Raw genomic sequence first — 15,553 nt, forward strand, 5'->3', positions numbered from 1 at the left:
ATAGAAGAATATGCCTCTCAGGATTGTTTTTGTGCAGGAAGGTACCCCTCCCTGCATAAAAACAATCCTATGTTGCAAGGGTGCCTGCGTTGGCGCTAAGCAGCCAAAATGGTGCCAGTGCAGGGGAGACGATAAGAATGCGCCGTATTCTTTTAAATACGGTGCATTCCTGCCCTTTCCCCATCATGCAGTGCAGCACAGCAAGATGACTTGCTGGAGTGCACTGTGTGACAAATCTCATAAATATGCCCTTATATTTACATATTCTATTAGAACGTTACTGCCCTCATCAGTTAACAACCTGCAGCCTAGAAGCAAAAACAAAATAACAGATGATGGAAAGTTGTACACGTTCACACAGAGATACCCCAGAAACTGGAAGCAGTCGCTCAAGTAGCAGGAGAAGGCATGGTGGATCTCAGGTCATTAACGAAAGCTTTCAAGGACCAGGAAGCCTGGTCCGAGTGGCATCTCACCGGATTAAGTGATGGGCAAGCAACCAAAAGGGGCTAAGCTTCTTGCTTAATGTGGGTTTGCAAGGTATACGATATTTGGAAGTTAACAAGAAGCAATGCCAAACATTTTCCTGAGACGTTTTAAGACATGGACAAAGTGGGATCTGGCATGATAGAGCCAGTTCTGCTCTGTCTTGCCCTGATGACCTTGAATAATTATTTGACACATTGTTTTAAATATCGTTTTCCTTTATGTTTTTTAATGTGGGTGATAGGTGGGAGTCTGTTATGGACATTTTACAGAGAAGTGTGTTTATATTTCATGCAACATCCATAAAATAAGATTATTTTAGATCAAAAATGGAGCTCGCATATGAGAAATGAGAGGGGGTCACAGAGATTATTTTCAATAATATTAGTGCGCTGCTGTTGTGTTACAATTGTGAACACACACACTCTATCCCGGAATATTAGTCGTAAACACATTCGGAATTTGGACCAGAGTGGCTGTGCACTTTCATTTACTTGGCCAAAGAGGTCAAGAAAGATCTAAAATTGGATCACAAATTCAAACTTTTCCGAACGGGGATCCGGAAATGCATTTGGCACAGGGCCACCACAATCCATCAGAGGGCTCAGATAATGTAAGGAGAATTCTCTCTCAAACAAGTAACCAAGTGCAAAGATATATTTGCTTTGAAATCTAGATTGAAGTCTGTCATGCTTAAAGTTAGTTTCACTGCAGCGTTGGGGAGAGGAGTTGGCCTAACGGCTAGGACGATTGTCCTCGAATCAGGGGAACTGGTTTCGAGTCTCAGCAACGACGCTGAACATCCTGTGATTCTGGGCAAATCATTTAATCTCCCTGTGCCTAACAAAAACAATGAATATGTCCTCATGTAATGCAACTGGTGCTAGGTAAAGTGCTCCGATCCCCGATACCTTTGGGTCAAGTTCGCACTATATAAAACTCTGTCAAATAAAATAAACATTTTGCACTAACTGGAGTCCTGTATACTATGAGATTTGCAGTACTGCAGGCGAGAATTCACTGCTGTGCCCAGAAATACAGCATTGAAATAACTTTGTATGTCGTACTTTGTCTATGTTCATCGCATGGCCTAAACCTATATTGGGGCATATTATCAAGACAGGTGATGTGAAGGACATCTAACCTGAGCTTCAATTGGAATTCCATAGAGCATATTATCAAGCCCATTATCACCGTTTTAGCTGCAGTTTTCTGCCGCTAAAGCGGCGATAATTTTATCGCCTGTCTTGATAATAATATGCCCCTTAGTGCACATCTTTTGAACGTTGAATGGGTATTATAATCAACAAGTCCAGCAAAATGAAAGCACTTGCTGTATAGTTTGTTTGGTTAAATCTGCGTGAACTGTTACTGATTATACCATCACAGATCTGAGTACTCTGACCTGAGATTAATTGCCTTCAGACCTGATGACAACCATTTCCATTCTCTACCCATCCACCTGTGTCCTCATTTCATACAATCTTCAGAACATGTATCAAAGGTTGATATCCTCCATGGTTTCCATCCTTGTTCTCCCCAGGCTCTTGCTCATCTGAGAAAATCAAGAGTGTGACAGAGAGAGAGAGAGAGCGACTTAGACTGACCCGGAGAGGGAGAGGGGGAGGAGGTTGGAGAGGGAAAGAGAGATATATATTACATTCATTGAATTTCTCAAGTTCATTCTAGTCCACAGGCACTGAAGGACCTTTGCTTAGTTTTACCAGGACCTATTCTGACTCCTATTTTCATTTTGCTCAGCAACTGATATGGAAAATGGGTTTCCAGATGGGCCAAGTTCAAGATTAGTTTTGTTTTCTTTCTTGGTGTATCTGGCCAGTCTGGGGTGCTTTAGTTTTAAAGGCCACCTCCTCTTCAATCCATTGTGCATGGATCCAGAGCCAACATCTCTCTTCCCTCTGGGTTTCTTGTGAGAGTCGTTTAGTGCAGCATAGTCACACATTTCAAGATGAATGACAGGCCATGGCAAAACATTTTCCAATATTTAATCTCTTCAGCCTAAATGTTACCTTTTACTGGCATTAAAGACCATCTGTACTGGAATGCATGTTGGGAAAGATCCTGATAAAGTTTAGAGTTTCAAGTTTAAATAACTTTTACCTCTGCTGGATGCTGATAAAATCCTCTTTTTTCCTTGTGGAAACAAACTTTCTTTTACAATTTGTTGATGGCTATGTACCATGTATAAACCATCAAATATAATATGCCGCAGAGAATTCCCATAGAAGCCCATGTTCTGGTGTGAACATGAGCTTCTATTGGAATTCTCAAGGGTATATTATCAAGCCCATTATCGCCGCTTTAGCGGCAGATTTCTGCCGATAAAGCGGCGATAATTTTAACGCCGGACCTTGATAATATGCCCCATAGAGCTTTCATTTCTGCGTAGCAGACATCCACCATACCTTTGTTCCCTCACTCACTCTGTTTGGAAAACCAGACTACTCAGAGGTCCTTAATGATTGTGAGGCTCTCCCCGCCTGTTTCACAAAGGCCTCGTATTTCCACCATGAGCCAGGTCCTAAAACCAGGATCTGCATTTGCTACTTTCTATTCACTGTCTGCACATCGGTTCTGACACGTTAGAGCTCCGCTCTGAGAGGTTCTTGAGAAAAGAACACTGATTGAGAAAAGAACCTTCAAGATGCAGACTTGTGTAGGTTCTCACTTTTGCACTGTGGGGAACGCTTAAACTTTATGCTCATCTTATTAAGAGGTGCAATGGTTACTTGAGGGGGGCAAAGTTTGTGAAAACAAGGGGAGCTCATCTTCTCTAAAGACTAGTAGCTCTGTTCTATGACACCAACCCATGCTGTCTCTGCTTTTGAAGAAAAACATTCTGTGCAAGGATGGTCCTTGGGTGAATAATTGCTCTATAAATCTTCAATCAATGAAAAAGAGAATAGAACAAATTTGCTTACCCTAAAGCGTGTTTATAGTCACAGGATATTTATGCATTTTATGAGAACATACATGATCTCTCATATGCACAATATATTTTTTTAGGACTCAATTATGAGCATACTTGAAGACAATGGAAGATACACCAGGTTTACATCCTTATTAGCGGTAAGATGGTTACAACAAATAAATACATAGATTTGATGCATCACCAAATGACTGTAAATTCTATATTATGGGAGAATTTATTGTTTGATCATATGTCAACAGAGCAGTGATGTGGGAAGGCAATTGACAAGCACCGGACTTTACACCGTCTTTGCTCCAAGCAATACCGCTCTGGACGAAATGAAAGATAATACTCTGGAATATCTGCGTTCTACAGAGGTGAGAATTTTACAACAGCAGGACAGATTGCAAAATTTAAACTTTTCCGTACTAGCACTATCTATGTTGCGTGAGTTTAGAAGAAATGTTACCTTTTGGAAAGAAGGGCTTTTCAAGGATACCCAGTAAGACAGGTTGCTGAACCACTGTATTCACTGCTGATACCTCTGTGAAACTTATATTTCACAGGTACACCTCCGTGCAGGTCCTGTGGCACGTTTTCAGTTGGGGAAATAATTCCCCTTCAATCCTGAGGGCCCCTGGGGGTCAACTAGCCCACCAGGTGCTTCCAGTATGCGTCACTGCGCTGCGTTGCAGAGAGGTGGTCCAGGCCGTGCCCCTTTTTACACCTCTCTGCAATGCAGCTCTGTGGCGCTTACTGGAGGTACATAGTGGGCTAGTTGGACCCTAGGGACCCCCAGAATTCAAGGGGACTTAATCTCCCAACTTAAAACGGCCACAGGGCGTGTTTACACAGTGGTGAAGGGAGGGGACGGGGCCTGAGGTGACATGTGCAAACACGCCCTGTGGCACGTGTTATGTTGGGGAAATAATTCCCCTTCAATCCTGAGGGCCCCTGGGGGCCAACTAGCCCACCAGGTGCTTCCAGTAAGCGCCACTGCGCTGCGTTGCAGAGAGGTTGTCCAGGCCTTGCCCCTTTTTACACCTCTCTGCAATGCAGCTCTGTGGCGCTTACTGGAGGTACCTAGAGGGCTATTTGGACCCTAGGGACCCTCAGGATTCAAGGGGAGTTAATCTCCCAACTTAAAACGGCCACAGCGCGTGTTTGCACACATGTCACCTCAGGCACCCCTGTCCCTTCACCAGTGTGCAAACGCGCCCTGTGGTGCGTTTTAAGAGGTAGTTTTAATCCCCCTGCCCTATTATGTACTAGGGTCTTACAGAGAAGGTCATGGTAATCACAGGGGTACCCCAACGCATAGTGTTCTCTAGTGTATGTAGGTGTTTTCACTGTATTCTAAGTGTCTTTTAGCATAGCATTGGCTCTAGGCCTGGTTAGTCAGATTCAGTTACCACCAGTACCCGTCTGAAAAAGTTGTGGGCACAGGAGTACTTTCTGCACCTCTGTTGGTTCTTTCTGCACATCTCTTCTTCTTCCTACAGTTTTCTTCGTCTTTGTGGACTTCTGTTGCTTCTTTCTGCATTTCTTTTTTTTCTTTCTGTTCGTTGTTTCTTCTTTCATCACATGTCCTACCTCTGTAGGCATAGTTAGAAACTAGCATTTAAAATACCTTTGACATTCAATGAAAAAAACATAGGGTACAGGCACGGTATAGTTAGAAATTAGCATTTAAAATACCTTTGAATTTAACTGAAAAAACTCTAGTTTTCAGGCACGTTATAGTTAGGAATTAGCATTTAAAAAACCTGAAAAATTCACTGAAAAAACCATAGGTATTAGAGAAAGTTATAGTTAGCTGGGCATTTCAATCGTGCAAAACCTGTGAAATTTTCCCCGTTATAGTTTGTTCAGCTAACTATAACTCGCGCCCCCGCAATGCACTGCTGATGACGTCACATATTACCTCACTCATGACATGGTCAGTGACATCACTGATGACATCACTGGTGACAACTCAAATGACATCACTGATGACATCACTGATGACATCATCTACTGACTGTGTGTTTCTCTAAAGTTTAAATACGTTTTAATATATATAGGGAAAGGCGTGTTGAAGAATGAGTGGGTGTATAAGTGCCTGAATGGATGATTTACTAGGTGTGTGACTGACTCTATAAGTGAGTGACTAAACATAACTTACTGAATACATGGGTTAGTGACTAAACTGTGTGAATGTCTGTATTCGTCTGTCTGTTGGTGTGTAAGTGGCTGCATAGGTTTGCGAATAGCTGCATGAGTGTCGATATGGGTTATTGATTGGTTGTCTGAGTATCTGTATGGGTGCCTGAGTGTTTGTGTGGGTGGGTTGTGTATGACTCTGTGCATAGATGTGTGAGTGGGTGATTCACTGGGTGCATGGCTTTAAGAGTGCATCTGTGATGGACTGTATGGGTGGGTGAGTGTATGTATGGGTGTGTTAGTGATTGAATGTATATCTCAGTGGTACATGTGTGAGCATCTACATATGTAAAAGGCAGTATATATGTGTGTTAGAGTATATAAATGGCTGTATGTGAGAGTGTGTGATTGTGAGAGTGGCTGTATGGATGAGTGTGTGCTTGTATCAGTGATTGTATAAGAGCGTAAGCATGTGGTAGTATTTTTATGAGTAAGTGAGCTGGTGTGTGTTTAACTGTATAGGTGAGTAAATGGGAGTGTGATTAATTATTTGCATGACTGACTAGGTGTGTGAGTGCCTCTATGGATGAGTGGCGGTGTGTGAGTGTCTATATAGGTGTATAAATGCATATGATAGTCCTGTACTGAGTGACTGTAAGTATGAGTGACTGTACAGGTGAGTGAGTGGATGTGTGTAGACCTAAGAATCAATGAGTGGGTATGTAGTTTTTGGTATTGGAGTATCTATGGTTTTGAGAATGGCCCCCTGTAATTTTGAGTGGGTGTATCAAAGGTTATATTATGGTGTGAGAAGATGCATGAAATTATCACATGGATTATATCATCAGTGATGTCATCAGTGATGTCATTGACCATGTCATGAGTGATGTAATATGTGACATCATCAGCAGTGCATTGCGGGTGTGCGAGTTATAGTTAGCTGAACTAACTATAACGGGGGGAATTTCACGGGTTTTGTACGAGTGAAATGTCCAGCTAACTATAACTTTCTCTAAAACCTATGGTTTTTTCAGTGAATTTCTAAGGTTTTTTAAATGCTAATTCCTAACTATAATGTGCCTGAAACCTATGGTTTTTTCAGTGAATATATATATCCGAGATAGTTTCTCACAGTAATTCCGGCCACATCCACCTATTGGGGATAGTGCAGGACAGCGGGTGTGAGTCCCGCTCAAAAATGTCAAAGACCAATCTTGCTTAGATGAAAAAGATAAAGAGCCTTCACACAGTGTGTCGGTTTCAGTAGATATTTAATGGCAACGCGTTTCAACCCTGCTGGGTCTTTGGCATGGCCTTTCTTTTGACACAGTGCACCAATCCCTTATTTGTAAAAGCAATATGGATAAACTTAGAAAATCTACTATGGAAAAGAAGAATGGCAGGAGAAATGGCAAATAATATGGATAAACTTTGGTTTTCAAGGAATTTTGAAACTACAATGAATGTAAAGTACATACATTGAAATTGAACTGTATATAACAAAATTCATAAAGGGGATACCTCTATCTGCTGATATGTCACAGTGACAGATAGCCTGCTTGCCAAGTGGCTCCTTAAACGTAATGACTCCCCACACTGAAACAAAACCAACTAATTTAGACAAATGTTGGGCATATTGAGACACATTGCAAGTGCAAAGCCAAGTGGCTAATTTAGTATAAATGCCTAAAAATACAAACAAAATAATTTCGGCAAAAAAGAGCAGGGAACCCGGAGTAGTTTCCTGTGCTTATATAAAATACAAGTATTTTGTAAAGCGCAAACTATTACCCCTAAGGGTGTCAAGGTCTGGAAGATTAAGCAAGCTATTGCCCAGAGTCACATGGTGCTGGGCCCAGGCCGCTGTGCCACATCTCTTCCCTGGAGAGCAGCTCCTTTGTATGGAACACTCTACAACATCACCATCACTCTAAATTTACTCACCCAAAAAGTTTTGTTTTTCTAGCAGAGTTTTAAAGTGTTGTAAAGTGTGCCATACAAAGGAGCTGCCCTCTACCTAAGACGTGGGAACTGATCTGTTCTTTTTTGCTTACAATATGGAAAACTGGATGAAATCCTGGGTAAATTGTTCCAAATCCTTTAGATTTTATATCTGGATGAGATTTTACCTAAATTGGTGCGTATCCTTTAGAGGAGTGTGATGCCGAACAGGCGCTACTCTTACAGGCTTTACAGCAGACCCACCCAAATAAATTTTTTCCATGGACTCTAGGAATTGATTTAACGATACCAAATGGGGATACATATTTTATTCCTTGGGAAAAATGGTTTACAGCTCCCTTCTAACAGCAGTTAAAGGCATAGGCTACCGCTCCACCAAAATTTAAAAACTTTTCGAATACCAGACATGGTTGCTGTCTCTAACCACTTCTTTACACCTCTAAAAACGATAAGTCTTGTTTTCTGACGTATCTATTTGTTGTAAAAACGGACAATGGGTAAATCCCTTCTGAACTTTTCGGTTTTTTTTGTGTTTTTTTTTTTTTAACCAGGGTTCATTAAAGTTACAGGAACTTCTCAAGTACCACATTGTGCCTTCGACTGAGGTGGGTGCAATCTACTATAATGTGAATACAAACAATAGCATAAGTTTTCAAACCTGATATGCGGACCAATTAATATGTACAGGGATGTGAGTATCATAAGTGCAGCAGGCACAGTGACACCGAGCTGAGGGTTTAGTAGTCTACTTGGTGCAGCGGGCAAAGGGGGCAAAGTAGCGCCACTTACTTTTCTATGGCACCCTTGCATCTAAACTGAGTACATGTAAAAGTATTAGAACAATGTTCCTGGATCAGTCGGCCTTTGAGCTATGACTTTGTAACCCATTTTCAATTACAACTTTGTGAGCTCTTCACACGTCATGACTCAGAGAACAGGCAACAGAAAGGATAGTGGCATCGTTAGGATGTTAGTTTCAAAATGAAGTTTACTTATTGACAGATACCACTGTTAGTTGCAGTACTGCTTTGTTTCAAATAATTAAAGAGTAAAACATAAATTATATTTCCAAGCCATTTAACTGGATGCAGTGTGAGCTTGGAGATAGTGTGCCAAAATACTGTCCACATGTATGTTTCTTTATCTCAGCTTATTTTTTTGGTAGAGTTTTATATAGTGCGAACTAGACCTGAAGATATAAGGTATCAGAGCGCTTTACATGAGCACCGGTTTCGTTACACAAGGACAAATTCATTTTGTGAGGCACAGGGAGAATAAGTGGTTTGCCCAGAATCACAGGATGTCAAGTGTGTTGCTGAGACTCGAACCTGGTTGCCCAGCTTCGAGGTTGACCGCTCTAGCCGTTAGGTTACATCCTCTCCCAAGTGAGGAAGTATTGTACATGCTTATAAAGTGGTGATGTCCCTCCACTATGCCAAGAAACCCCGCCTGACACTCTGCTCTTACTTTAAAAGCTGAAAATGTCACTAGGCTACCGTCATACGTGATAATGGTGCGAAGCAGTGCTTAATTTGTAATAAAAATAATGTCAGGAGGCCACAGCAGCTTGCACCACACATTGTCACTGTAAGCGCTGCCAATGGCAGTACCTACACAACTCCTAACCATCACACTGCTACAAGTGTGACAATTCATACTGTTTGAGGCCCCCACTGTTATAAGAATGACTTGGGTGGCAGGTATTAGTTGTTTACAACATATACCTGCCATAAACCACCAGATCAAATTAAGCACTGATGCAAAGGGAGCCCCCTGTAATGTCAATAGTACCTGGCTTGGTTTTGATGTTATATATGTATGTGTGGATATATATAGTTTTTTTATAAATGGGGGTAATGTTTGTGTAAACAACTTTACTCAGATTTTGCCATTTTATGTTGAAATTGTTGCTATTCTTTTTAGCTCGGCGTCGCCAACATTATCCCAAGCCGCAGCGTGATGACCATGGCGAACCAACTTATCTACTTCAACACAAGTAGCAATGTAAGTCCAACACAAGGATGAATCCTGCTGGGTGCAGTGACTTACACAGGCTCAAATTGATAATTGCAATTCTATTAAAATGTTTCCTTCGATAAAACCGATATTATATAGTGGAATCCCATCAACTTTTATTATGGCCTGAACAAGCTCATGTGATGTTGCAAGCCTGGAAAACTTTGAATCCTCTTTTGTTACTCTTACGAGCCAGGTTTATGCTCTTTCGATGTTCCCTTGGGGTAGCTTTATTTCAGGTGGCAGACAATGTTCTCTGTAGGCTAGATGGTGCAAATGGTCTTTTTGATTAATTTCGCAGATTTCTCAGATGCTCAAAGTAGTTCATGGATGGACTCCTATAATCTTGAGAGAAACGTCTAGATCTGGCTCACTTATGTGTTGGAGTGCATTGCAGATATTAGTACAGTTTCCAACTGTGTTTAAACTTTCCCAGAATCTGCCGATAGATCTAGTGAACTTACACTGTCTGAAGGATTGCGTCTCCGCAATCAAACAATAGATTCTTACTCTTGCTTCCATATTGTAGTATTAAAGAAGTAGCGAATGATCAACGTGGAGACAAGAACACACATTTTATCCCTGGTTTTGCAATCTGCAAGCACAAACCTTTTCATAGTGAGTTAAGTATGTTCCCCTCAGGAAAGTTTGATAAAATGCAGGTCTAAGCAATGTATTTTATGGCACAATTTCACAGAAATCGGCTACAAAGCTGTAGCCAGTGTGGAAGGAGCATTTGCCAACTATGCAAATATTTCTGGGTGTGCCAGAATTTCAAGCAGCAACAAATCATGTATGCACCAGTCGGAAAATTGTGCAACAGTACTAGATGTATAGCAGTTACTAGTGCCACGGAAACAACAATAATATCTAATAAATTAGCCTCTGCCCCATCAGATAAATTGTATGCCAGGAGAAATAAACATTCTGTTTGGTGAGGTATAATGCCCATAAGTGCTGTTGTAGCAAAATATATAACTCCAATGGGGCTAATGCTATTACATTGAGAAGTCTAACAACCATGTGCTAATGTGTACTTTGGTATGCATCTGAGTAGTGCTCTAGTACTCCAGAGTGGTGTTCCCAAAAATATGATGAGGATGGTCAAATATTCCAGGGTGGCACTAATAATATATTTGTCAGTGTGCCAGCCAAGTAGGAATGCCATCCAAACTTGCCAGAGTTCTTTAATGAATGGCATTGAATGGAGCAGATTTTTTGTGAGCAGACGAAGGCAGAGCGTTGCTTGTCCGCAAGAGTTATTTGTTTAAAGTCTCCTGGTTGTGGTAAAAGGCACCTCCATTACAGCATTCACAGTGGAGTTAGGACTAGGTACTACTAATAAGTAGACTATTGAGTTTCTGGACAATGCATGAATCTTGAGACTTTTCCTTAGAGGGAAGCAATAAAGGCTTGTGAAAGCAGGACACATTTTGCGAGAAAGGGTGAACAGACCTTCTCAAGATGGATTGAATGCATTTTGGCATACCATAGATTCTATGTGCATGGGCTAATCATGATGATAAAGAAGACAGCCAAGTTAGTCTACATGTAATGGACCACCAATAAGCAGGAGAAGCCAATGTAGAGAAAAAATAACTCGCTGAATATCTAGAAAAGATCCTTCCACTAGATGTAAAAAGGTTGTATGCCAAGTGCAGGGTGTGGCACTGGCAATTAGCAGTGGTGGACGGATGAGTGGCAGGGTTGCGAGAATATATTTACTGATACAGAGATATAACATTGGGGTCAGATGGAGCCTTCTTTCTCCATTTGTCCCTTCACAGCTGATTAAGGAGAATCTGGTGAAGACCCTCCTCATTGAGAGAAAAATCAGCAAAGTAAGGACAGTACAACATTGCTTATCAATCTCAGAAACTTGACTATTGCAATGGCACACTTTTTTTAAAGATTGTGACATTAGAGAAGTTATTTACATCAGAAATGTCAATATCTAAGATAAATATTGAGATAAACATGTTATCCAAGTACTCATGCAGGATAGGTATGTAAGTATTGTCATGCCAAGTGTGGGTCTACTATCAAAGCATTTATTCTTCATTTTATGTATACATATAGCTTAGATTTTCTGATGTTTTTAAGTTGCGTCTTAAACTTTTTAACTATTTGAGGTGGTGTTCAGTAGACCAGGACAATATATTGTGCCAGAGTGCAACGCAGAGTACCTGAACTAGAGAGCGCTACAGATTGCTATCCGGTTACTGATTTTGCAGCTCACGTACTAGGGTTACTCCGGATACAGACATTGCCATAATAACAGTGTCCACATTGCCACAAAGAGGTATATAGTGCAAGTCTCTCTTCCACATTGCTAGAATCGAGCACATTTGCCTCACAATGGCATAAGGATACATAAGGAATGTTAGAGTCGGGGATCTCTGGTTGGCGCAAGGTTGCCCTTGTGTCAAGCAGGAACCCTCTCCTCCACGTCAGGGCGCAGGATAACCCCTCGCGAATGACCCTTGCTCACCCTCTAGGTGCGTGGCGTGAGCAGCCAAGGCGATTCCTCAGGCGTTGTTGGTTAAGCACTTACAATCATACACACAGTAAATACATCAATCCCCCCAGAAACGGACACCAGACTTGGATATATATAAAAATACGATCCTTTATGTAAAAATAAGGTATATATATCTCAACAGACTTATCACAAGACCAATAACGTTTTCGCTATGCCACCAGGTTGTAAAGCAGGCAAATGTTCTGGGTTCGTAGTTTCAAATGGATACTTTGTAGTCTCTTTACTTGTAGTTCCAGTACTCACAGAGATCGGCTCCTGCGAACGGGGAAATAAGGCGTTGCGGGCCCCGAGCCCGATACTGGAACTTCTTTCGTGAGGTGGAGAGCCGGCACAGGTCGGTGCGACTCTCAGCTTGGGAAGTGTTCTTGGGTCCTCAATCAGCAGGTGTGGGCACGTAGGCAGGCGCGGCCAGCGACCCTGTAGCACGGCGGTGCAGGAGGGTCTCCACAGCGGGGGCGGCGCGGCCTGAGATGTCCGGGGATAGCGAAGCGGGGTCACAGGGCACAGTCAGTGCAGCTGGATGACCCGGCGTAGATCACAGTCGTCGGACGGCTTCCGGCAGGAGGGGTGATAGCGCGTTCAGCGCACTCCAATGGCAGGCGGTGACAGGGATGCAGGCGGCCTGGCCCGGGAACAGAGAGCGGCTCGGGACGGAGCGGGGCTCTCACGGGTTGGAGGCAGGCGAGCTTCTGAGTGTCACGGCCCTAGGAGGGGCGATGAGGGGCGCAGTCTCTTTTCCAGCGGGATGCACACACGGCTCGAATTGGAGGACGAGCAAGAAGCACAGAGAACCCACTGTTCCTGGGGTTCAGTTCAGGGGGCAAGCTCAGATCAAGCCCTTGGAGAATGTTCAAGCACAAAGTAGCAAAGTCTTTTCAGTAAGTCTCTTCCTCTCCTTTCTCAGCAAAGCAGGCAGCAGGCCAGCTCCTCCAGCGTCTCCTTCTCCTTCTAGTCGGGCAGAGGTTGTTTGTGGTAAACAGGATTCTGATTTCTTAGGAGCCAGGCTCCTACTTTTATACCATGATTCTTTTGTTCTTTAGCGCCAGGGGGCCTACCTGGCTCAGTCCAGTTCTGGAGCACTTTGTTATGGTGACTCTGCTCTTTCCTTTCAGCCGCAGGGCAGAGACATCAGCCGCCCCACAGGGGGTGGCGCCGGCTTTGTGGTGGCAGAGCACAGGTCTATTCAAGAGTCAAGGTGTACTCCTCCCACCCATCCAGGTGTAATCTCTCTACCCACCACCTGGCAGCCAACCTGTCTCTGGGGATTCCCCAACCCTGCTCCTTACTGTTGCCAGGCAGAACACATACACACAGCAGAGGCGGACTGAGATGGTCAGGTCAGTAAATACTAACTTTCTAAAAGTAGTATTTACAAACCCAGGATATTAAAATAAACTTGACTACAAGAAGTATTTTATTATTCTGAGTTCAGGCATACTAAACTTGACATTCTACCATGCTCTCTGAGTCCACTGGGGTCACAGCGTTGGCGTGATCCCGGCAGCCCATTCTGGCCTATGGAGAGCAGGTAGCCTTCAATAGTGAAGAACGGAAATTGCTGTAATTCACTACTAAGACATGCCACACACATCAGGGCATGTCCTACCTTAGGCCTACAATGCACCCTGCCCTTGGGCCTACCAGAGGGGTGGCTAATATGTAGGTAAGGGAAGGTTTAGGGACTGGCAAGTGGGGGCACTTGCGCAGTCAGCGCGACGGTCCCAGACCGCGCACAGGGTTTGCGGTGGCAGACCCTAGACACATTTTACAAGGCCGCTGTCTGTGGGTGGCGCAACCAGCGCTGCAGGCCCACCAGCAGCATTCGCATTTACAAGCCCTGGCACTCCTGGTGCACTTTACTAGGGGCTGATAGTAAACCGAATAAGCCAAACATGGACACCAATCAATGTATACATTTTACCATAGGGAGAGCATATGCACCTTAGCACTGGTCAGCAGTGGTAAGGTGCCCAGAGTCATAAAACAGCCAACAACAGGTCAGAAAAAATACAGGAGGAAGGCAAAAAGTTTAGGGATGACCCTGCAAAAAGGGCCAAGTCCAACACAACCCCCTTCCAGCCAAAACGCAGGGTAGACCAATCACCACTATGATGGTCTTCCCTGCTTGGGGCGATAGAACAAGGACCTGGCCCGCAACTGCAGGGGCAGACTCCATTTCTACGCCAATCTGAACCTATCGGACTCCCTCTGTCCATACTCTCAGGGCCCACCAAGCCAATCCAGGGGGAACCCTTCTCCTCCCCTGTGGACACCACCTGTGCAGCACCTAACCTTAACTGGCCCACAGGTGTGTCCCAACAGACAGACAGCAAAATGCTACAGTGGCCACTGACAGTAGTCAGGGATGAGACCCAGGCCGTATGCCTCTCAGGGCTCTCAATCCTCTGTGGCGCCAGGGAGCGGGGGGCAGTAGCCCCAGGTGCTTGGCACCCTTTGTCCATTCTCCCCCTTGTCAGGTCAGGTATGACATCCTGGCACTGACCCACCAGCCCCAGGACTGTACCCGGCGGCTGGACCCAAGACTGGGGTGGCCTCTCCCACACCTGGTCCTCCTCCTTGGGGCTCTGTACCCTCCCACCTGGAGTGGTACCCCCTTCCAGAATTGCCAGGGCACCTGGGGCGGGTGTCCTGCGCAATTCGCCCACCAGTTCAGGTGTTCTATCCTGCAACTGGGCGTCCAGGTCCGGGGGGACACCCTGAACCTGGCCCTCCAACCTAGGGTCTAAACCCGTCAGTTGGGCCGGGGTCAGAGGCGAGGACTCCCTCCCTCTGCACCCCCTTCCAGAGTACTGCCCACTCCCAACTGGCGTGGTACCCCCAGAAGCAACATGGGTCAGGACACTGATTACAGTAGTCCCACCCTCCAGGCCAGGCAACACCTGAACCTGGCTTCCCAACCCTGGGACCAACCCATGCGGTTGAACGCTCGCCTGGCGCACCAGGACTTCCCGGGGAGCACGCATGCCCCCCCTGAGGGTGACACATAACTCCTGTGTCGTGCGACAGTCTGCCTGGCGCTGATCTCCCGACCCCTGTCCATCTGACAGTGCCTGAAGGTCCCCCAGGACAGAAGTGGTGTCACCATGGTCACTCACGGGGGACGCAGCCCTTCTGGCTGGCCCCTGACCCACTGGTTCTTCCACTGGGGACTCTTTCCCCCTCTCACCCCTCAATCTGGACCTCTGCACCCTCCCAACTGGAGCGGTACTGCCAGACACCAGAACTGATGGAGGCCTGCTTACAGACACTCCCAGCTCACCAGACACTAGGGGATCCCCCTCAACGGGCGGCCCATCAGGACAGCCTAGGCTCCCTGCCTGGTGTTCCCTTAAAGAACCATCCAGGCTCTGAGACTGGGTTTCGGGCACCTGGGGGCACGCAGCCCCACACTCACTCCTTCTCCACTGAGACAGGGCGTAAGCCCCTACACCCCTCCCACTACCAGGGGACCT

At 44.8% G+C, this 15,553-nt stretch overlaps 1 protein-coding gene across 1 annotated transcript in view; it reads left to right on the forward strand.

Moving 5' to 3' along the window:
* The window catches only part of LOC146855445 (stabilin-2-like), a 1,201,024-nt gene that overhangs the window by 271,053 nt on the left and 914,418 nt on the right, over positions 1–15,553 (forward strand). Inside the window, 4 exon segments of the mRNA XM_085653243.1 lie at positions 3,514–3,576; positions 3,679–3,795; positions 8,074–8,127; positions 9,446–9,526. Coding sequence (XP_085509369.1) covers positions 3,514–3,576; positions 3,679–3,795; positions 8,074–8,127; positions 9,446–9,526 — 315 coding nt within the window.

This window comes from Triturus cristatus, chromosome 4_1 (assembly GCF_964204655.1).
Source record: "Triturus cristatus chromosome 4_1, aTriCri1.1, whole genome shotgun sequence".
Lineage (NCBI taxonomy): Eukaryota > Metazoa > Chordata > Amphibia > Caudata > Salamandridae > Triturus > Triturus cristatus.